This window comes from Balaenoptera ricei, chromosome 6, assembly GCF_028023285.1.
Source record: "Balaenoptera ricei isolate mBalRic1 chromosome 6, mBalRic1.hap2, whole genome shotgun sequence".
Classification (NCBI taxonomy): Eukaryota; Metazoa; Chordata; class Mammalia; order Artiodactyla; family Balaenopteridae; genus Balaenoptera; species Balaenoptera ricei.
Genome location: NC_082644.1, coordinates 66000459 through 66022780, shown reverse-complemented (window position 1 = coordinate 66022780; position 22322 = coordinate 66000459). Strand labels below are relative to the sequence as shown.

At 43.8% G+C, this 22322-nt stretch overlaps 1 protein-coding gene across 2 annotated transcripts in view; it reads right to left on the bottom strand.

Annotated features, from left to right (window-relative positions):
* GLDC (glycine decarboxylase) overlaps window positions 1-16326 on the bottom strand; it is a 99995-nt gene extending 83669 nt beyond the window's left edge. For both annotated transcript variants that reach the window (XM_059924751.1, XM_059924752.1), the window contains exons 1-2: window positions 15835-16326; window positions 15221-15299 (exon numbers count right to left, since the gene is read on the bottom strand). In XM_059924751.1, the coding sequence (XP_059780734.1) occupies window positions 15221-15299; window positions 15835-16089 (334 nt within the window). In that variant the 5' untranslated portion in view covers window positions 16090-16326. The remainder of the gene's footprint in view (window positions 1-15220; window positions 15300-15834) is intronic.
* Window positions 16327-22322: the final 5996 nt, after the last annotated feature.

Genomic DNA, 22322 nt, shown 5'->3' with positions numbered 1-22322 from the left:
CCATTTTATATAAGGGACTTGAGCATCCAAGGATTTTGGTACGGTGGAGGGTGGGGGTAAGGGGGCGCCTGAAGCCAATCCCTCCTGGATACTGAGGGACAATTGTGTTCCCTGATTGGCCCTCATCATAGCCTGGTCTTGACAACCAATTTTACATTCTATTGGGAACAAAGTGAGTTAATAGAATGAGTAGTCCTCTGTACACCAAGCTAATGGACACTCATGAGCCATCAAGAGTAGGGTAGGTACTTGGTCATGCTTCTGAAAGTTATAATGGTCTGAGAAACGTTTACCATTCACTCATCCATTGCTCATCATGACAACCTAGAAGACAGTCTGTGACTTGAAGAACAGAGAGTTAAACTGTTTCTTACTGTGATAAAATCAAGACCTCACCTAGAGATTATCATACTAAGTGAAGTCAGAAAGAGAAAGACAAATACCACATGATATCAGTTATATGTGGAATCTAAAAAATGATACAAATGAACTTATTTACAGAACAGAAATAGACTCCCAGACACAGAAAACAAACTTATAGTTACCAAAAGGGAAAGGGGAAAGGGGGATAAATCGGGAATTTGTTATTAACAGATACACACTACTATATATAAAATAGATAAACAACAAGGACCTACTATATAGCACAAGGAGCTATATTCAGTGTCTTCTAATAACCTATAATGGAAAAGAATTCAGTTATATGTATATAACTGAATCACTTTACACCTGATGCATTGTAAATCAACTATATGTCAATAAAAATAAATAAATTTTTAAAAAATCTAGACCTCAGGCTTTACCAGTCACATTTAATAAAAAACACTCCCCAAAAACACAACTTAGTGAGTGTCTGGATTATTTCTAATGTTTGTTCACTGGTCACCATTTCTCATACCTACTAATGAAATCTGACTTTGGTCCAATCAGCAGAAGAGCCAACCTAGTACATTTAGGAGCCCAGAGTTTGAGTTACCGTGTTAAATAATGCCAAGATCCAATGGACATGGAGAAAAGGGGAGAAGAGGGAAAAGTCCACAATCAGAGGTCTACCGCTGAACCTCTCTGAAATGGAACATAGCAGAAGCAGTCTCTAAGAGCAAGTTTGGGGGCATGATTGGTCTAAATAAAAGCCCAAATCCTAACCATGCAATATCCACCATTGTACTTCATGATAGATTTAGATTCCTTTCTCCCTTGGAAAAGAATGCCTTTCTAGAGAAATAGTGTGGGATCCTTAAGTCCAAAGTGGCAGTCTTTTCCACCTACATAGTAAGAGAACCATTTTAAAAAGGCAATTGTGTCATCCAAACCCTGGGCAGCACAGCCCCAGGAAAGCTGTGTGAACAAAGAGGAGAGAGGAAAATGATCAGCTTCCCCCCAGAGTGAGCCCCACAGCAGTGCACATTCCTCACTCTTGTCCTTCCAACTTGACAAAAACAGCTTCTTCCTGTTAACAGGCCCAATTCCAGTAACTATCTTCCTGAATATGAAGGACAATGAAACAAACCAGGGAGGAAATGAGACAGAATGAGAAAGGGAATGTCCATTAAAAAACACTTGGATGGATAAACAACAAGGTCCTACTGTATAGCACAGGGAACTATGTACAATATCCTGTAAGAAACCATAATGGAAAAGAATATAAAAAACTATATGTATATAGATAGACAGAGAGATATACATATATATAAAATATGAAAAACTATATATATATATATATATATATATATATATATCTGAATCACTTTGTTGTAAACCAGAAACTAACACAACATTGCAAATCAACTATACTTCAATTAAATAAATAAATAAATAAAAACAAAACATTTGGAGACAAACTGTCATTCTCCAGACATCTGTACAGCCTCAAAGAGCAGCCAGACCTTGCATTAGTGTGCCCTCCCAGCCATGAAAGTCCTCAATCCTTTAGCGATCTAAGCAGTTAAGTTCTTTTCTTGTGGAATAAATACCTGCTTCTGACCTTGTTTATTCCTCTATCTCAGCACGTTGCATAACGCCCTGGTCCTAATGTACCAAGAACAGAGTTCAGTGACCTGGGCACCATTCCCTAAGAAACTACAGGTGGGTCTCACAATGTTCCTGCTTCTCAGAATTCAGAATGAATGCTTCCTCCTTACATAATTCCATATAAGAGCCTTTCCAATAGTAACTCCCTTGTCACTTGCACCTAAAACGTCAAGGAGAATTTTGTACCAACCACTTCCCCAAATATATTTTCTGGTAGGAATAAGCTGATTTAGTTGTTAAATTTCTAGGCCTAGGTTTTAATTTCCCATACATGTGAACTTGGACAAGAACTAGGAGAATGTCATTAGAATAAACAGGCAGGCTACGTGGGTCAAGATACCTGCTACACCCCAACACACACACACACACACACACACACACACACACACACACTGTTCCCCACCCTTAACCCATTCCCAAACACACAACACAATTTTTTTTTGCCACAATTATATGGAAATATGTATCCATGCTTTGCTTTTGCTTTTCTGACAATCTAAAAATATTATGCCTAAGTTTCCACAGAGTATATATTATTCTACCATTTACATTAAAAAATAAATATATATGGATATGTTGTATATTAACAGACTATCTCTGGGATGATTCTTAAGAAACTGGTAAGTGAGAAGGGGTCTTGCTTACCCTGTATATCTTTTCATGCTTTTGAATTTTGGATAATATGCCTGTGTTATTTATTCAAAAAGTTTAAATTGAGTTAAAATGTTACACCCAGAACAAAATCCTGCTTGTGAAATACATGGGTGCGGACATCTGCCGTCCCCACAGTGGCTGGCTGTCCGCAGAGCATTTTCCAGGCAGCCCAGCAACACCCAGCATGGGGCAGCCACTCAACCAGCAACAGAGCCTCCCTCCCACTCCCTGCCCTTCATGTGCTTTGCAAGATTCTCAGAAAAGGGCTCTAAGGAAATCATCAGGACTGAAAACCAACAAACTCGTATTTGAATTTCCCAGAAAAGGCTTTTTCTGCCTGAGGCTGAAGGGAAGAGCTGGGGCTAAAATGGGAGGACAGAGACTGCTTTAGCATTTTTCTTGCCAAAGCTGCTCAGGAACCATGGGGTGGAGTCTGGGGTCTCAAGATAAACAAACCATGGATGATAGCATATATCAGGATTTTCTGATTTCCTGAGTGGAAGCCAGAATTTGCCTACAAACTCCATCCTAATGCGTAGCCTTTTTCTAACTTCGCCTAATCATTTGCAGCACCTCTCTCCCTCCCCCATAAATAAGTGGGCTTAAGCATGGCTTAACCCCACTTACCCAGCCCATTAAACCCTACTCCCTCTTATTTGTCAAGTTTCTTTCCCTAGCAAAGGAGGGTTTCACAACCACAGTCTGCTGAATTATAGCATTTGTTCAGTCCAGGAAGGCAAACCAATCTATAAGCTCTGTTAACGCAGAATAATGACATGGGAACTCTTTGAATTGAAAACCCTTCAAGACTGGCAGAGGGGCGCCCACCCCATGCGTCAGGATGTGGTCTGGGCAGCACCACACAGGCCTGACCTGGGGCTCTGGCCCCCCAACCCTAATCCTGCCAGGCTCTTTCCCATCTTCTTGCTCAGCCAATTAATACCCCAGGTCACCCAGCTCCTCATGAGTCTTGGGAATTAGAACCCCCAGCCAGGCACTTCCAGCCGAGAGGAGCCAAGGCACGTCCAATCCGTGTTTCTGATGGCTCCATGGTCCCTCGTCTCCACAGGAGTGAGCAGTCCCTAGAGCTCTGCCTGCTCACCCAAGAGATATACAGGTTCAAGATCTTTATAGCAGCTGTAGGAAACCCAGAACAGCATCCCATGGTGGGGTAGTGGGGACATGTCTGTTATTTACTTCTTGGACTTGGGTCACACTACTTTCTGTGGGAGACCTCCTCAACCACCCCTTTTCATTCAATCTATAAACATTTACAAAAGAAGTGTACAGAGAAACATTACAATTTATTATATTTACATGAAACACCAGTTGACCTACGTAAGCAGGCCAAATGGTCAATTTGAAATGAGAATCAGAGTGGAAGTCCTGGAGTGTTTGTTTTTCCTCTTTGCTGCCCTGTGAGTAGCTTGTCATGGCCAGCAGAGCAAGAACAAGAAGGGACAAATATGTATTGAGTCCAACTCAAACAATTTAACATGTTTGCAGGAAAGAGAGAATTTTTATAGATCAAAGGAATACAGGCATATGGAGAAATTTGTAATCCAGCCAAGAATCTCACCAACTAAATTATAATCTCCTTGTGGACAGGGGCATAGTGGTTGCTAGGTACATACTAGGTGCTCAGAAAATACAAGTGAATGAAAATTCACCTCAACTCCCACATATAGTTAGCTCAATATTCACAATAACTCACCCATCACAGAATCCACAATGACAAATCAATGTGCAAGCCCTTCTCACATCCCTAAAGGCATGAGCTTCAGAGAAACATTTCTAAAGGGAAACTTGCAGCTATTAAGCAAGTTCTGTGAAATAATACAGTGCCTACAATAATTTCATATTTTCCAAAATTTTGTTTCCTTATTGTTTAATCAGTTAGTACATTGGATGATACGGACATTGAGAATCCTTACTAAAATTCCCAGTTTGCATTTTTATTAAAATACTTCAGGTTTAACAAGTAAAACAAACCTGAGCAGTCAAAACGAGATCAAAGTTCTTCACACATCATGTAACAGAGATTTCTAAAAGCAAACCACAGTGCCATTTGGTGGGGTGAAAAGAGGACATAAGGAATAGAAGCCACAACACTCACCCTCCTGCAAGCAGCACACAACCTCATTGTGCACCACCCCCCTTCAGGCTCCCGAGCTGACTCAGAGGTTTAGCAGGTCAGGCCCCCCACTCCCATTCCCATAAGGTGGTCACTGAGCTCCCATCCCAATGTGGACGGATGGGACTGCCTCACCTGTCTCCCACCCCAGCCAGCCTGTGTGGACCTTGAAGTCCTTGGCCACTTGACTTTACCAATCCTCAAACTAAGCTAAATTCAGGCACCCCATTTCTCTGTTCCTGCTCCCAGGTCACTAAATGATGCTGGGTGAGGGGATCCTAGCAAACCTTACAGATTCAAGCCATTAAATCTCAGCAGGACTTCCACGCAGGGTGATCTAGGCTCCTCACTACCCAGATGATCACTTTCTCACTTTTCTAATGCTCAGTCTCGCCCTTCCTGCCTCTTACTTAGATCATCAGACAGGCAGCCCCTGAACTCCTCCCACCTCGGAGTGTCCTTATGTCATCATGTGGACTTTCTTCTCTCTTATGCCTAAGAAAGGTCCAGAATATGACACTGAGGTCCACAAACCCCTGACTTAAAATGTATCCTCTGGCCTCTTGGATTACTTCATCTCAGGCTGCTCTGCCTGTGTCCTTTTCCATGCTCTATTTCCCAGTATCCTGGTTTCCACTTTCTTCCCAATACTCCATCCATAGGAAATCTCACTCATTCTCGTTAATTCATTCAGAAGACTCACTAAATCTGCAACTCCATCTCAAATCTCTCTCTTGAGCTCTAGACTCGTTATTTTCAACTACTGATTCAGGTTTTTCAAATGCATGTTCCTGAGCACCTCAAATTCAGTTCTGCTCAAACAACACCCATGATCTAGGCTTCCTCTAGGACCCTCCTCTTCTCCCTGTTTGCTCTCTGTTAATGACATCTCCATCACCCCAAGACACTCAGCCTAGAAACTGACTGACTGACAGTCCTACCTGCTGTCCCTCTGGACCGACCACCATGTTTGTACCAAAACCATACTTCCCACAGGCTGCTCCCAGGCAATTATTGATACTAAGCCCAGCAGGAGAACTAATGCAGACCCATTCCTGTAAGATGTGGGACTCCTCTGATGGGTGACTTTGGTTCAAGGACTCTGCTCAGTCTGACCAAAACTTTTTAGATCTGTGCTGCAGTCTATGATTCTTCTTACCCAATTCTTCCATCCTTCTCCCCCTCCACCAGGGTCAGACCTGCATCACAGTCTAAAGGCTCCCCTGCCTTCTCCTGCTCCCACTCTTACATATCTAATATCAGCTTGGTGACTGCTTCCTGGTAGACACATTTAAAATCTCACCTCTAAAATCTCCAACAGGGCTTCCCTGGTGGCACAGTGGTTAAGAATCCGCCTGCCAATGCAGGGGACATGAGTTCGAGCCCTGGTCCAGGAAGATCCCACATGCCGCGGAGCAACTAAGCCCATGCACCGCAACTCCTGAGCCTGTGCTCTAGAGCCTGCGAGCCACAACTACTGAGCCCGCAAGCCACAACTACTGAAGCCCACGTGCCTAGAGCCTGTGCTCCGCAACAAGAGAAGCCACCGCAATGAGAAGCCCGTGCACCGCAACGAAGAGTAGCCCCCGCTCACCGCAACTAGAGAAAGCCTTCGTGCAGCAACGAAGACCCAAGGCAGTCCAAAATAAAAAATATACAATAAAATCTCCAACAATCTCCCAGCTGGTCTCCTTGCCTCTATCTCAGAGGCACTCTGCAAAACACAGTTTGAATATGTCACTTCCCTCTGTAATAACTGTTAATGTCTCCCCATTATGTAGAGGAAAACAAATCTTTATCATGGCTTTGGGCCCTCCATACCTTGCTTTCCATACCTCTCTACAGCTCAATATTCTACACACATGGTCTACTCACCATCCTCAAATAACCATGTTAGGTTATTTGAGGCATGTCCACACTTCCAAGCCTCTGCTCATGCCATAACCTCAGCTAAACCATTCATCCTATTGGCAGACCTAAGGAGCTATTCAGTATCTATCTCCCTATCAGTTTTAACCTACAGTCAGGGACCATATCTTTTTCACCCTTTACTTCCTGATTCTTGCACCCTCAGTGCCTAAAGCAGTATTGTATTTTCCATTGAAGTCTCTCAAGGAATGAAAGTAGATGGAGGAGGCTGTAGACATAGATTTGGTAATAGTGGCTTATAACCCAATGGTGACAAAGGGGAGTAGGTTGGGGCATTTAGTGTATGGGCAAATGGCCCTATGTACCTCAACAGTCCTCAAGAGTAATACCATATTTAAAGCACAGTATATTTTATTTTGATAGCATTGAGTACTTTTAAAAGTTAGATAAAATTCATTATAATTTATGATAGCAAGTATATGCTAATTTAGATGAATGTGGTAGTTTTTAAAATATCTCTGCAGAAGATTTTTAGGGCAGTGAAAACACCCTATATGCTACTATAATGGTGGATACATGTCATTATACACTTGTTCAAACCCACAGAATGTACAACACCAAGAGTGAACCCTAATGTAAACTACGGACTCTGGGTGATGATGATGTGTCAACGTACATTCATCAGTGGTAACAAATGTCCCCCTCTGATGGGGGATGTTGATAATGAGGGAGGCTGTGCATATGTGGAGGCAAGGGGTATAGGGGAATTCTCTGTACTTTCTGCTCAATGTTGCTGTGAACCTAAAACTGCTCTAAAAAGGAACGTCTATTAAAAAAAATTATGTGTGCAATCTTGTTTGCACTCCTCCCTTCAAAAGGTGTAAACTAATTCCCCTTCCCTTGAATTTGGGCCTGTCTTAGTGACTCACTCTTATGAACAGCATATGATATAAATGATACTATAGAACTTCCAAGACTAGGTCATAAAAAGAATAGTTTCTGCCTGGCTTTCCTTCTCTCCTGAATCACTGGCTCTGCAGGAATCCAGCTGCCATGTTGTGAGGACACTCAAGCAGTCTGTGGAGAGACCCATGTGAGGAGGCACCCAGGCCTCCCGCTAACAGCCAGCACCAACTTGACAGCCATGTTTATGAGCCACCTTGGAAGTGGCTCCTCCAGCCCTGGTTGAGCGTCCACCAATGTGCGACCCACAACCTCATGAGTGACTCAGCCAGAACCACCTAGCTTAGCTGCTCCTGGATTCTTGACCCACGGAAACTGTGAGGATAATAAATGTTCATTGTTGTTTTAAGCCACGGTTTTGTAGTAATTTCTTATAACGCAAGAGATAACTAATACAGTAACTTTTCTAAAAAAGTGCCAATTTTTTAAAATATTGGTAAAGAATTCCATTTACATAAAATCTTTGATGGTGCTGGATGAATTCCATGATCCTTTAAAAAGATGAAAAGGAAAAAGTTGTTTTACATTTTAAGTTCTTTGTCTCAATCACATGACCTATTTGGTCCCTCATCACCATATGTCAGCATGTTTGTATCCTTGCATGTCAAAAAATAAGCAAGTCCTGTGAAAGGATTTCAATCCAAAATGGAACCCAAGGGGAGTTCCCTGGTGGCCACTGCTGTGGCCCAGGTTCAATCCCTGGTCGGGGAACTCAGATCCCACAAGCCATGTGGCCCGTCCACAAAAAAAACAAACAAAAAAAGGAACAATTTGAGACAGCAGAAACATAAAGTTGAAGAGGAAAAGGATGGGACTCATACAGCCAAATGAAGATAAGGTGCTATCAGCAGAAAAAGGACTACTAAAAAAAAAAAAGATGGAACCCAAGGATATGAAATGGAGAATCTCACACATGCTCCCTCAGAAGAACGGAACTTAAGAACTGAGAGACTGATTTCCTGTAAACGCCTGATTTACAGAAGACTGAGACTTATCTCTGGACCAATGAACATCCACCAAGAATCTCTCCATACTCAAGCCAATGAACTTACTGGCTGGGTTCTGGCTGGATGTCCCTCTCTTTGTGCTCCCTGCCTACAAACACAACCTGCCCCAGAGCCTCAATAACTTGTTTGCAGCTTCTACAGCACATGTCTCCTAAATTGCAATTCCTCTGCTATTCCCAGATAAACTCAAATTTCTGGTAATTTGAGCTTGTTTCAGTTTACATCCTTACTTAGATTGATAGTTCAAAACATGTTAATGCTTAAAAATGATACTTTACAAAGACTGAGATTTCTCGTTTGGTGTTCTAGTTTCAAAAGGAAGGGGAAAAAACTGATCACAATTTATTTTAGGATTCATCTCTTTTAAAATAAATATTTTCTTTTCACCTCTCCACTTTTATCAGGATATACCACCACATATTTTTCTGAAATATCCCTGTAGTATAATAAGAAATATCTCTGGTCTTTGGTATTTCCTGAGTGACAGGAGTATCTTGTGTTATTCATACTCAAGTCCTTTTGAGCACACCTGAGTATCTGCTAATCAAGTGATTAGGGTGGGGTCCCTTAATAGCCTCAGGATGGGGCTGGTCAGCAAAAACACCAAGTGATTAGAGGGCTGGAACTTTCAGGCCCACCAACTGACCTCTGGGAAAAGGAAGGGGGGAGGGGTTGCAGGATAAGCTATATAAAAACAGCAGATTTGATGAGCTTCTCGGCTGGCTAATACATCCCTGTGCTGGGAAAGTGGTCCACCCCAGTTCCATGGGGACAAAAGCTCCTGTGCTCGGGACACTTCCAGACCCTACCCTATGTACCTCTTCATTTGGGTGTTCACCTGTATCTCTTATAATATCCTTTATAATAAACTAGTAAATGTAAGGAAATGTTAGTGTTCTGTGAGCTGCTCTAGAAAATTAATTGAACCAGAGGAGGGGGTCCAATTTATAGCCTGTTGGTCAGAAGCCCAGGTGACAACCCTAACTTGTGATTGTCATCTGAAGTGGGGGCAGTTTTGGGGGACTTAATCTGTGAGGTCTGATGCTATATGCAGGTAGACAGTATCAGAAGTGAGTTAAATTGTAGGACAACCAGTTGGTGTACCCTGAGAACTGAAAACTGCTCGGTGGTGTTGGAAAACACTCCAGAATCCCCCAAATCATTGACAGCATAATTATTCGATTAAGATTCCATCCAGGGCTTCCCTGGTGGCGCAGTGGTTAAGAATCTGCCTGCCAATGCAGGGGACACGGGTTCAAGCCCTAGTCTGGGAAGATCCCACATGCCGCGGAGCAACTAAGCCCGTGAGCCACAACTACCGAGCCTGCGCGTCTGGAGCCTGTGCTCCGCAACGGGAGAGGCCGCGACAGTTGAGAGGCCCGTGCACCGCGATGAAGAGTGGCCCCCGCTCGCCACAGCTGGAGAAAGCCCTCGCACAGAAACGAAGACCCGAAGACCCAACACAGCCAAAAATAAATAAATAAATAAACTTATAAAAAGGACAATTTAAGGCATAGGGGTTTACTCTTAAAAAAAAAAAAAAAAAAGATTCCATCCAGGATGAGACTATAACAATACTCAAATAATTCCGTAATTATGCTTCACACGTTGCATTTTGCCGTTTTCTTTTTCTCAATGAAGGAGCTGCCTTTTTGAGTTTTTCCCTTCTTATAATAACATATTTACACACAAAGAAAACATAGTCAATGTAAAGATTTTGTCTTTCTTTCTAACAGGAAAAGATATACTTAAACTTTTCACATTGTTTTCAGAAATCCCTGTTTTGCTATCCAATTTCACATCATTTCTGTACACTCAAAGCATTTTATTCATATTTCTTATGACATCTTGGACACTAACTTTCTGAATCAATTTATGTTAAGATGGAAGCTCCCTGAGGATAGTGACTGTTTTTTCATACATTTATCCTCACAGTTCCTTGCCTATAGTAAATAGCCATAAACACTTACAATTTAGGCAATAGGTTGACTGTCCAAGGTATCAGTCAGATCAGCAGGGGTCTGCCTAACAAGAATTTATGACAAAAATACAAGGACAACAGACTGCTGTGAGAGTCTAAACATATAGATAAGGAATAGCCAGACCACAGAACTTTCACCCACAACCTGCAGCAACCTACTCAGGAAACCAACCCTCTTATCTACAATAAACCACCTCTGAAGTCAGCCTGCTACAGATTAGACTTGCAGAAAGCCATCTTTTGCTATCTCCAGTGACAATGGAGGAAAATGAATGATAACTTCTATAACAATTGGCCCAAAAGGGCCAGGACTTGATTAATAACTGACAGCTTCCCTACTCTTGGTCCTTGCTTCCAATTTAGGACCAACCAGACAAAGCCAAACAAGCACCCCTAACCAATCACATAGGAAGCCCTGCTTTAATTGGCCCACCTACAGCTTGCCCAGGCCAACAGGGCACACCTGAAGCCTTTCCTTTATTTCACTATGAGGTCTTCCCACTCCTCTGCAAAACAGAAGTCTGACTCCTAGAGCAAGTTCAGAACAAACAGCCTTTGCTTTTCTCATTTGGCTGGTCTTTATTTATTTCCACAGTTGTATAATGAAAATCCATTGGAATTATCCTAAAGATGAAATAATAATTCATATGTGCTGGGAACTGAAGGAGCTAGGAATGGCCAAAGGAGAGATTTGTCACAGACTGAAGAGTTTACAGGTTGCACCTCACAACAGACTTAATCCAGCTGAAAGATAATTGACGTCCACAGCCAGGGGAACAACTGCCCTGTAGGTGTCCTTGGGATCAGTTCAGAAGAGTGCCCATGGACTTCCCTGGTGGCATAGTGGTAAAGAATCTGCCTGCCAATGCAGGGGACACGGGTTCAATACCTGGTCTGGGAAGATCCTATATGCTGCAGAGCAACTAACAGCATGTGCCACAACTACTGAGCCTGCACTCCAGAGCCCACGAGCCACAACTACTGAGCCTGCACACTGCAACTACTGAGCCCACACACTGCAACTACTGAAGCCCATGAGCTCTAGGGCCCACCTGCCCCAACTACTGAGCCCGTGTGCTGCAACTGCTGAAGCCTGCACGCCTAGAGCCCGTGCTCTTCAACAAGAGAAGCCACCGCAATGAGAAGCTTGTGCACCACAACGAAGAGCAGCCTCCGCTCGCCGCAACTAGAGAAAGCCCGCACGCAGCAACGAAGACCCAACGCAGTCAAAAATAAATTAAAAAAAAAAAATGGAAGAGTGCCCAACCCCACCTGGGTGACAGAGTCACCACATGCAGCTGCGTTACACAACACCCCCTCCCTCTGCTCACTGCCCTCCATTAACCATTTATTAAAATCACTCTAAACGATATCTCTTAGAACACTAAGTTCTCACAAGACCGTCAAAAGTCTCATTCCGACAGCTCAGCCGCTCAGTTCTGGTTGAATAACTTGAACATTAAAGGGTTTAGTGTCTCCTCTCTCTTCCTAAGCATGCTCACAATAAGCAATGTGCAATTTTGTGTAAACTTTAAACCCTGCTTCTGTGAAGTTACAGGCTAGTTCAGTCTGGTTCACTTGAGATGGCTTCACTGAAAATACTATACAGACAGGCATAGCATAGCCGAAAGTGATTGGCATGGTTCATAAAGTATTTAAATTTTGTATTAATAAAATACATAGTTATTGTAGAAAATCTAGAAAAAGCAAAGGAATAAAAAGAAATCTAAAATCATCCATAACGGCACCATCCAGAGAAACAAATGTTCCCACTGACATATAGCCTTCTAGTTTTTTGTTCTTTGTGTATGTCAGTGAGGGATGGAGAAGTCACTTGACTAGATGAATCTGATAGGGTTTTGAACTGAGTATCTTTGCTTGTTTCTCTAAAGTATGGCTTACTGTGAAGCCAACTAATGATCAAGGTATTCTTTCAAGGCACTTCCTGAAGTGTCCAAGGGGAGGGGGAGTATCCTGCGGGACGGCTGAACTGTCTGTACCTCCCTGACTCTGTCAGGCCACTCTGTCCTGTACAAGCTGGTCCCTTTAGCTCCAGCACTCTCCCCCAGCCTTGTCCAGCAGAGCATAACTACTCATCCTTCGATACCCAGCCCTAGTCCTGAACTTTTGTTATCCCTTCCCTCACCCTGGCAGCGGGCCTGAGTGTTCTCACACCTGTGCTCTCAGCCTGCCGCTGCATTTCCACTAGGGCAGTTGGCAAATGGCAGAGTGATTCCAGTGTGATTGGCCTTGTGCATACCCGTAAATTGGATGCTTTGGAAGAGTCAGGACAGGAGTTTTCTACTTTATACACCCACCCCCTTGCAGAGGACACAACGAAGACAATGTAGACTGATGGCTGGAGTGTGAACAGCAGCTGGTCTGTGTGGGATGAATTTTGCCTTCACCGCTTACCAGTGGTGACCTCGAGCAGGATTCTTACCCTCTGTATGCCATGGTTTCTTCATCTTTAAAACAGAGTTGTTAATGGTAGTTACCCCTCAGGGTTGTAATATGGATTAAATTAATACATGAAATGCACTTTAAAAAGTGCCCAGTACATGGTAAGCACTACATAAAGATTTGAGATTATAAAGTTATGCATAAGAACTAACCCAAGTATCTCCCTGCTGCTTACAGCTCTCACAATCTTCTTTTTACTCAGCAATGAGGGATTTAAGACTCATCTAACTAGCTCTTATTAGTTTTCTCTGTATGCAGTGAACAAATATTTGGTCTAGAATTCCTCTGACTACAGTAGAACACAGGCATTCAGCATTCACGTGAAACCAAGTTTGGATAATGCTGCTCCACTGTTAAATGAAAATGCTTCTACTAGAGGTTACCTGTACCAATTTGCTCTCCGCACGTGGAACACATTAATTACCCATGACGTGTGCACAGCTCAGAGTAAAACACTGATGCCTTTCTGATGCATTCTGTGCCGCCCACCACCACCTCCCCCTCCCCCTCCCCATCCTCCCCATTTCCGCCCCCAGCTCACTTCCAAGTAGCAAGCTTTGTTGGAGAGCCAGCCCACTTCAGGGCAAGGGGGGACTCCTGACTGTGCAATATTTTCTGAGTCACCTCAGATTAACCAGATGGAACCAGCCTCAAGTCTCACAGAAGCTGGGTTTAAAGTTTACACTTAAATTGCAAATTACTTATCAGAAGTCTGCTTCTAAAGAGAGGAGGAGAAATGGAATCCCCCAAGGTTCAAATTAGTCAGCTGGAAACAAGCAGCTGAACTAAAAAAGGCTAGATAACTTTGACATGGTTCCTAGACGCTAATTTCTTCAGGAACATTTTATTTTAGAGTATACAGTAAAAGGGCTGACCTAACATGTCCTGACTTTGAAAGTCTCAGGAGGGCATTTACTTGTTCAAATATTCACCGATGGCTTGCTTTAAAAATATATAACTCTTCACTCTAAACATTCAATTAATCAGGATTCTGATTTCCTAAAACTGAAATAGATAAGGCTTCCAGCTATCCCCAAGTCTCAAATCAGTTCAATTGGACAAAAAGCGCGTATCTTCTTCTATGAACAAGGTCCCTGCCGTCAAGGGAAATGGTTCAGATTTGAAACTAACAAAGGGAGCAGCCCTCAGCACACCCTGAATTACAGCATCAGCCAGCTGGAGCTAGACCTGCTTCATACCTCAAGTTGTATACTTTAAAACAAAATAAAGCTTGCCTTCCACATATCCCTTCTGTCCTAAAACCTAAAACAAACCAATTGTCTTCTCTTCACTTGACTCCAGAAGTAAGAGATAGCATTTTTATGATTCAAAACCATGAGAATTCTTTCCTGTTTATAAAAAAAAAGAAAAAAAAGCTCTTCAGCTCTGCCTATTTGCCTTTAATTTTTTTGTGGATTCTTGCTCAGTCCATGGAAGTCAAATAATCTTCAGACCATTAAAAATATTTTAAATATAAAATAAAATTCTCTTTCTGTTTGAATTTTTAAAATAAATAAATAATAAAAATAAATAAAAAAATAATAAAATTCTAAGAGAGTCTATGGGTAAACTAAGATTTCTTAATCAAGCATGAATCTTATTTCTGTTTCTCTATAAAAATCATTCAGGCTTTAAAAGTACTGCTGCCTTTCAGTAAGTATAAATAGTAAAATTTGGATGTGAGAGAGAACAATCTGAATATACTGTGGTATAAAGAACCTTGGGGCAGGAGGCCAGATGTCTGGGTTTCCCGTTTTTGTCACTTCCCTGTTTGCATGACTGTAGGCAATTCCTTTTCCCTTCTGAGTATCCTGATCTGCAGAGAAGTGATGACACCTCTCAAGCCAAAGGATGGGAGAACCATGGCCTGGGACAGGTGCCTGGAAAGTTGGGAGTCCTCTACACGTGTTTGTGCACTGCCTTCCCCTGGAAAGTCTGCTGTGTCCTCACTGAGATAAAGAACTGAATTATTCCACCCTCTTCCGCCCCGTGAGGTACCCAACGTTGATTTATTTTCATAAACATTCTCCCTCCTGAGCAATCCTAACCCACAGCTGGACTTTCAAAGACCATAGAAGACAAATAGGCCGGAGCAAGCAGAGTCTCCCGGTCACTTACAGACTGGGTCATCCATTTTCAAGGGTCTTTTCAAGCGGATGCTGGCGGGGACGGTCTTCTCGATCAGTTCATCAATGCTCTAAAATTAAAACGCAAGTCCGTGAACACTAAAGGCAGAGGAAATTGCTTCTCAGTTAAAAGTCACCTCTGTATTTTGCAGCTACAAAGGCTTGTGGGAAACTTCATTTAAATTGTCTAATTAGGGTTTCTTTTTAAAAAGAACTTTGAACAAACCAAAAATCACTGGAGAAAAAAAATAATGAGTCGGGGTAGTGATTCGGCCACTCCGGGTTGGATTTCAGTGGGCAACCGGAGATAATCGGATAAATCAGGAGGTCCTCCTCTTGCAAAGTGAGAGCTCATCTGCAGGGCGACTTAGGTTGAAAAATATACGGTTTTGAGGCGCGAAGAGCGGGTGGAGAAAGTAACCTGGTGGGAGCAGGCTAGGGCACGCGGACCGAGCACGCGTGCTTGCTCCCACACCAGGGGCCCCGGGCCAGGGTGCGGGTCCCACGCGGAGCGAAGCAGAGCTCCTGGCGGGGGCCGGGAGGCCGTACGGGCAGAACCCGGGTGGCGCAGGGTGAGGCCTCTGAGGGCCGGGTTGGGGTCCTTACCGCCAGCCCCAAGGCCTGTAGCATCTCCCTCTGGTCTTTGTCCCCAGGGCCGATATGCCTCCTAGCAAAGTCGTCGTGTCTGGGCAGGAGGCGCTCGAGGAGGCGCGAGGCCCCAGCCCCGCCGCTATCCCCGCCGCCGCTACTGCTGTCACGGCCCCGCGGCGCCCAACAGGGCCCCGCGCCTCCAGCCAGGCGGCGGCCGCCCCCGACTCCGCAACCCAGACGCAGCCCCCAGGCCCTGGCGCACGTCTGCATGGCGGTGGTCACCGTCCCCTGCCGGGCCGGCGAGGGTCAGCCACGCTTCGGCTCCTCTTCTGGTCGCGGTCCCCTGGGTAGCGGCTGCCCCCGGGTGGCTGGAGCCCCTCCCTGCTGGACGACCGAAGGGACGGATGGATGGTCAGAGGCAATGAATGGGTGCCGCGCGGAGCCCGGACACCCGCGCAAAGTTGTTACTCCACTCGAGGCACCTGCTTCGCACACTTTAAGCGTCGTTCTGGGGGTGGGCAGTGGGATACGGCCAGGAAACGCTCGGCCAATGGGAGTGAACGGAAGGGCGGGGGCGGGGTCTACCCCGCCCCGCCCCCTTTCCCTACCCCCTCCTCAGGCCATCGGCGGACTACTGCTGCGCCTCGCCCGGAGTCTTCCATTCTCAATTACTCCTACTCCATCTCTGGTTGACGCGGGGTGGGGGCGCTCCATGCGCTCGGTGCCAGAGGCCACAGGCGAAGTGCCTGGGGAATTCAGCTGAGATGGAAGATGATTCCAACCGAGAGGCCAGACTCAAAGAGTTGGTTAGTCTCCATTAATTTGGGGGTATCTTTCCTCTCATATCTCATGGAAACCAATATGCACAGATGAGAGTTCTTATATAGTTGTAGGATCGTGAGCGAGTTACCCAACCTCTGAGCTTAGGTTTCTGCATCTCATAGAGCTGGATGGGATTTAAAAAGAGATTATGCATTGAAAGCACTGCCATAACACTAGCCTTGAGCGCTCTCTCTCTCTCTCTTTCCTCCTTCCCCCCCACCCACGCCCCCCCCACTGCGGGTGTGTGGTATAAAAATGCAAAAGATACAAAGGTATACATTTTACACTGTCATCTTAGTTGGAAAATTATTTATACTTGGATATTTTTGAAATCTAATCTCTCTAGTTATCTCTTGAGATTTTTATCGAGAATGAACTTACAAAATTCCCACTGGGGGAAAAAAAAAAATTCCCACTGTCATTCTAATATGAGGAAGAGAGAAGGACAGAAATCAGCAGAACATTAGGTGTACTAACACTAGGAAAAACAGAACGCGTCCTCTTTCTCCTCCTCTAAACTTCCTCCTTCAATCATCTTCTGCACACTCTGGGTTCTGTAGCTGACAGACACAGAGACTAGGCAGAGAGGCAGGAAAGTATAAAATAAAAAGCAGTAGGCAAAATGTTTGTATGGCAGGCGGGGGTGAGTGATGAGCTAGAAAGGCTGGGTGGAATGTCTCTGAACAGCTTTTCATCCATTTGGAATTGAAATTACAGCCTTCATAAAAGTTGGGAGATATCCTCGGTGCTAGAGACCATGGGGGGAGGGGGAGAAATGTGCATTTATTCCCCATTCCTGACTATTCTTTTTCTGTGTATCACAGGACCTGGAAGCAAGAGAACTATAATTCCAAGATTGGCTCCAGAGTTCTGAATGTTATTAGTCTTCTGTCAACAAGATACTCTTGTGTGAGAACTGGAAAATGGAATAAAAGTGGAAACCATTTTCTTATTTCTCTGACAGCAGCAGACAGATGCATGGGTGGCAGCAGACATGAAGCGCTTCTTTACCAGCCATCCATGTTGGTACAGCAAGGCAGCTGTGTCCATCAATGGAAATGTCCTGTGGTTTTCCAACCTAGGAGGCAGCAGGAATTTCTCACTGTCCTGGACTAGAGCTTCAGTGGTTGACCTGAAGATGGTGGTATTCTATCTACCCTGTCTCTTGCTCTTGCAGTCCTTCCACTGGTTTTATATGCACCTATTCCTGGCACTTTAATCCAGCTATGCTTGAAATATTTTGAGTGTTTTGTTTGTTTTCCTAAATAAACCTTAACAAAGACTGTAACTGAGGCCAAAAGTAGCTTTAAGGTAGTAATCTTAAAGCTTAAACGGATTAGCTATCTGACCCAGTTCTGTTTGAAGGCAGTGATAACATTATCACTAGTGGAGAATGAGATCATGATAGTCTTAGGCATGAAATGGAAAGAGTTACTTAAATTATCAGTGGGGAATAAATTGCCTATTGAAGACAGGTCTTTGCTAGACCAAATAGTTGCTAGGTTAGACCCTTCTGGTGGGAATGATGCCTACAAGGACTACAGAGAGGGCTAGTGGCTTTTGAATGCCCTGGAGAGTTTACCGAATAAAATGACAGCTCAAAGAACTAGAGAGCTTCAATGCTCTATAACTTCTGTAGCTGCAGGGAGAAGGTATTTACAAGTCAGACCCAATGTTTGATCCAGCTGATTGTCAAATTATCATACAAGTTGAATCCACAGCTTTATTAGGACTCATATGTGAAAGCTTGGGATTAATTTAAAACCCTAAGATTTGGAATGGGGACATCTTCGTAGTTTGGGTTGAATTTAATTATCTTTTTTTTTTAATTTATTTATTTTTGGCTGCATTGGGTCTTTGTTGCTGCGCACGGGCTTTCTCTAGTTGCGGCGAGCGGGGGCTACTCTTCGTTGCGGTGCGCGGGCTTCTCATTGAGGTGGCTTCTTTTGTTGCGGAGCACAGGCTCTAGGTGTGCAGGCTTCAGTAGTTGTGGCTCGCGGGCTCTGGAGCGCAGGCTCAGTAGTTGTGGCGCACGGGCTTAGGTGCTCTGCGGCCTGTGGGATCTTCCCAGACCAGGGCTCGAGCCCATGTCCCCTGCATTGGCAGGCGGATTCTTAACCACTGCACCACCAGGGAAGCCCTTAATTATCTTGAATCCTCAAATCCCACTGAGTTCCCCTTGCCACTTGAAGCAGTCCCTTCTCCTCTCTCTGAGATGCTGGCCATCCCTTGCTTGATGATCCTGTAATGGCTTCACTGAAAAATTAACCTTTCAGGGACTTCCCTGGCAGTCCAGTGGTTAAGACTCCACACTCCCAATGCAGGGGGCACGGGTTCGATTCCTGGTCGGGGAACTAAGATCCCGCATGCCACACGGCACAGCCAAAAAAAAGAATTAATCTTGCAAAGGTATGCCAACGCTTCTTTACCTCTAGATCCACAGCCAGAGTCAGAATGCAGCATACCCTAGGAAGGTGAATAAGATGTCTGACACCAGAGGAGAAGCTTACACAGGGAAATAATTGCAAGACATTGCTAATGTACATTGGCACTGGAGGATTCCTGTGTAGGAGTGGGTTCTAACCAAGGAAGAAGGAATATAATATTGAAGTGATTGGTGTGTTTGCAGCACTAGAGATTCTGGATTTAGTGTATTAACTCAATAAGTCAGGAGTGGCTCTAAGGGTCTGCTGAGTTGGTTGACTGAAATCAGACTCAATAATGGCCTTCATTAAATTAGGTTAAGATACTAGAACTTTCTTGGTTTAATAGAGAAGAAAGGATCCAAAGACTTGGTGAGAGGGAATTCCCCGGTAGTCCAGTGGTTAGGACTCCGTGCTTTCACTGCTGAGTTCCCAGGTTCAATCCCTGGTCAGGGAACTAAGAGCCCACAAGCCATGTGACCAAAAAAGAAAAAAAAAAAAGAAAGAAAAAAAGTCAAAGACTTGGTGAGATAAGAGTGCTGGATTCATCATGTGCAACATACTCTTCAACCCTTTCAGTGTATTCCTCAGTAAGACATAGAGGACAATATCTTCACCAAAAGAAATCCATTGGTTCAAGAGGATCAGCATTATTCTTGAAAAGCTCTGTACTTTATGTCTGCATGTGTGAGATGATGGTGGAAGATGCCACTGTTGAAATGGGCTCCCTGATTTCAGTGGTAATGATGGAGTTCCAGAGTGGTAGAGGCCAGTGGCAACACTAGAAAACAGAGAACAGTGAGCAAGGTTGTTATAATGCACAGCAGAGTTAGAGAGGTAATCGGGCTTGATCCACAGGGATCTTTGGTGTTCACTAATTAATGAGCAGCCTATGAAAATCTTACTTAATCTGGTGAACCAAAATTTGATATGTCACCCAAATGGAGAGACCCAGTTGCTCAACTAGTTCTCTTACTTTAGCTGGTTTCATAGACCCAGAGCATCTTAGATGATGGGTATCTTAAGAAAGAATCCTTGAGAAAAGATCTTATGGCCCTGCTGTAAGTATATACTGTAAATCTTCCTCCTAAACTCTCCCAAAGATACCTGTGGTCATTTACCAAGTGTGATGGTTAATCTTATATATCAATTTTGCCTGGGCCACAGTGCCCAGATATGAGGTCAAACATTATTCTGGACGTTTCTGTGAGAATGCTTTTGGATTAAAGATTTAAATCAGTTGACTTTGAGTAAGGCAGATTGCCCACCATAAAGTGGGTGGGCCTAAACTAATCAGTTGAAGCCCTGACTAGAACACAAGACGGATCTCCTCTGAGCAAGGGGGAATTGTGCAGTAGACAGCCTTTGGACTTGAACTACAACATTAGTTGTACCCTGATAGCCTTTGGACTTGAACTGCAGCACTGGCTCTTCTCTAAGTCTCCAGCCTGCAAGCCTGCTAGTGCAGATTTTGGACTCACCAGCCTCTGTAATCTCATGAACCAATTCCAGAGAGAGAGAGAGAGAGAGAGACTATATATATAGAGTGTGTGTGTGTGTGTGTGTGTGTGTGTGTGTGTATAAATGGAGAGATAGAGAGAGAGAAAGAGAGTGTATGTATACTATTGATTCTGTTCCTCTAGAGAACCCTGACTAATATATCAACAAAAGAAAATATCCAGACTTTGGGTGGATTATTAGAGCCTTGTTCTAAGATAATGCTAAACTCTTCAGATCCAAACCAAATAACTCTAGTCCACAAATCACAGTGGGGTGTTATGAAGATTAGAATATAAATGGAGATTTGGGATTTCTGGTTTCAGTTCCACTATGCAAAGAGCAAGGAAGTCATCCCTCCTGTCCTTAAAACAAGAAAAAGGTGAACAAATGAAAAATCAATAACTTTTGCACACATCTGAAAACTGACATTGCAGGGCAAAATGCCACCCTGAAATCTGATGAGACAGGCTCATACAAAGAATCACAGCCAAGATCTGATTACCTGGAGCAGAAGCCACTGGAGCCCTAAACAGGTAGGAACACATAATGGTAATTATGATGAACTGCTGGATGCTAAGTGTGGACTAATTTAATAGAGACTAATTTAAAACTCCTGGGAACTACAGTCTTAGTGAGGCTCTCACACTTTCTTGGGTTTTACCCCCAGAAGCCCCACCATAGTTAGGGTGAAGATCCAAGAAATATCTCCTGATAGCACTGGTAGGGGAAGAGAATGAGTAATCACTGTGAAATATGCCCAGAGTCTTCTTTATGACAAAGACCTACTCTGCAAAGGAAAGGACTTTACCAGAGCTTTATCCCAGCTGGAGAAGGGAATTCCTTCCACTCTATCCCGCTCCAGCCTTCTGGTCTCACATAATGGGAAAAAAAAAAGTCAAAAGGGTTTAGTGCTTCAAGGAAATAGACTGGGAACTCTGCAACCAGGGAAAGAAAGAAGTATGGGGCAGGGGTGGGAGTGAGGGAGCTTTATCACTGGAGAAACACTTGGAAGTTCACAGTCCGAGACATAGGCCCACAAAAACACTAATATTTAATTAGAACATTAGGAAACACTTCCTCTCCTCCACTATATACCACCACACACCACATAAACAGGGCTACAATAAAAAGAACTAAACAGGCAATATATATATATATTTTTTTTAATTAATTTATTTATTTATCTTTGGCTGCATTGGGTCTTCATTTTGGTGTGCAGGCTTCTCATTGCGGTGGCTTCTCTTGCTGCGGAGCATGGGCTCTAGGCGCACCGGCTTCAGTAGTTGTGGCTCACGGACTTGGTTGCTCCGTGATATGTGGGATCTTCCCGGACCAGGGCTCGAACCTGTGTCCCTGCATTGGCAGGCAGATTCTCAACCACTGTGCCACCAGGGAAGTCCTAAACAGGCAATATTATACACAGCCCAACTCTAGCCAAATTAACATAAATCTCATATTAAAGCCTTATTTACCTCAGTTCCTAATACCCAATACAGCACACTGGGCTTTCAACAAAAATTACAAGGCATGCAAAAAGTCAAGAAAAATACTGTTTGAAGAGACAAAAATCATCAGAACCAAACATGCATATGATATAGGTGTTGGAATGATTCTAAAAGGAATTTAAAGTAACTATGTTAAAATAACATGTTAAAAGTTCTGATAGAGGGACTTCCCTGGTGGCTCAGTGGTTAAGAATCCGCCTGCCAATGCATGGAACACGGGTTCGAGCCCTGGTCTGGGAAGATCTCACATGCC